Source organism: Diaphorina citri, unplaced genomic scaffold (assembly GCF_000475195.1).
Source record: "Diaphorina citri unplaced genomic scaffold, Diaci psyllid genome assembly version 1.1 scaffold18086, whole genome shotgun sequence".
Taxonomy (NCBI): Eukaryota; Metazoa; Arthropoda; class Insecta; order Hemiptera; family Psyllidae; genus Diaphorina; species Diaphorina citri.
The window spans coordinates 1-1,003 of NW_007395441.1; the positions used below are offsets into that span (position 1 = coordinate 1).

Genomic DNA, 1,003 nt, shown 5'->3' on the forward strand with positions numbered 1-1,003 from the left:
AAATACGCTCCGGTCGGGAATGGAACTCCCCACCTAGCGTTTACAAGGCAGACGCGCTAACCAGGTTGGCGTTAATAAGATTAGGCTTGGCTCTAGCTAAACCAATCCCGTTTCACTATTTCGCCCAAGACTGAGGCTTACCACTTCGACCCCGCCAGGCATTGAACCCGGGACCTCCGGCGTGCAAGCGTGCTACTACTAGGAATGATTATTTTACCTATGCACTGATGTGTGTCCGAATCATATAGAAAGCCGCGGTTACACTGGCAATGAAAACTGCCCGGTGTGTTCATACAAGTACCATGGTTACACATATTAGGCATCAGATTACACTCATCTATCTCTTCTGTCTTGTTAGTCATTGGGTTCATGAACTCGCCAGGCTTACTGCCACACAGGAGGATGTAGTCACCTGAAACAGGGAGAAAAAGTTTGGTACTTCAAAAATTTCTACGCACAAAATAGTGATATCCCCCCAAAAAACATTTCGTGTTGATAAGCAACCACCAAGATATCTTCAGTCACACATGTCACACAATAATGATAATGCCTGGTTGCAAAATTTTTTACGTAAAAAACAGTGATATCCTCTGAAAAAAACAACTGGTGGTAAAAATCAAACACCAAGATGATTATATTGAGCCGTAATAGAACAGTTGCGCTTACTTGAGTGATGTTTCAAAATCAAAGAGCAGGAAAAATGAGGAACAAAGGAATTTTTCTTTTTCTTCTACGACTTCTAGATCCCGAGATAAATCGATTTAAAAAATACCGGTAATCTTGAGGCATTATCACCTTACAGGTCAGAGGATATTGATGCCCATTCAATATTTTCTTTACATTAAAAAACAGTGATATCCCCCCCCCCAAAAAAACATCTCGTGTTGAAAATCAAACGCCACGATACTCACGTGATCCAGGAGGCGGGCAGGGCTGACATGGTTTACCCCAGGACTGTCCCATAGAGCAGCAGCAGACCATACGGGTCTGTTCATTAGACATG

General features: G+C 42.9%; 1 protein-coding gene across 1 annotated transcript; it reads right to left on the reverse strand.

Annotated features, from left to right (window-relative positions):
* Positions 1-217: 217 nt before the first annotated feature.
* Positions 218-994, reverse strand: LOC103523249 (latent-transforming growth factor beta-binding protein 4-like; the record flags this gene model as incomplete). Its single annotated transcript, XM_008488310.2, has 2 exons — positions 912-994; positions 218-412 (listed from the first exon to the last, which is right to left on the reverse strand). Coding segments are annotated over exons 1-2 (265 nt in total), but the record flags the coding sequence as incomplete, so codon positions are not given.
* Positions 995-1,003: the final 9 nt, after the last annotated feature.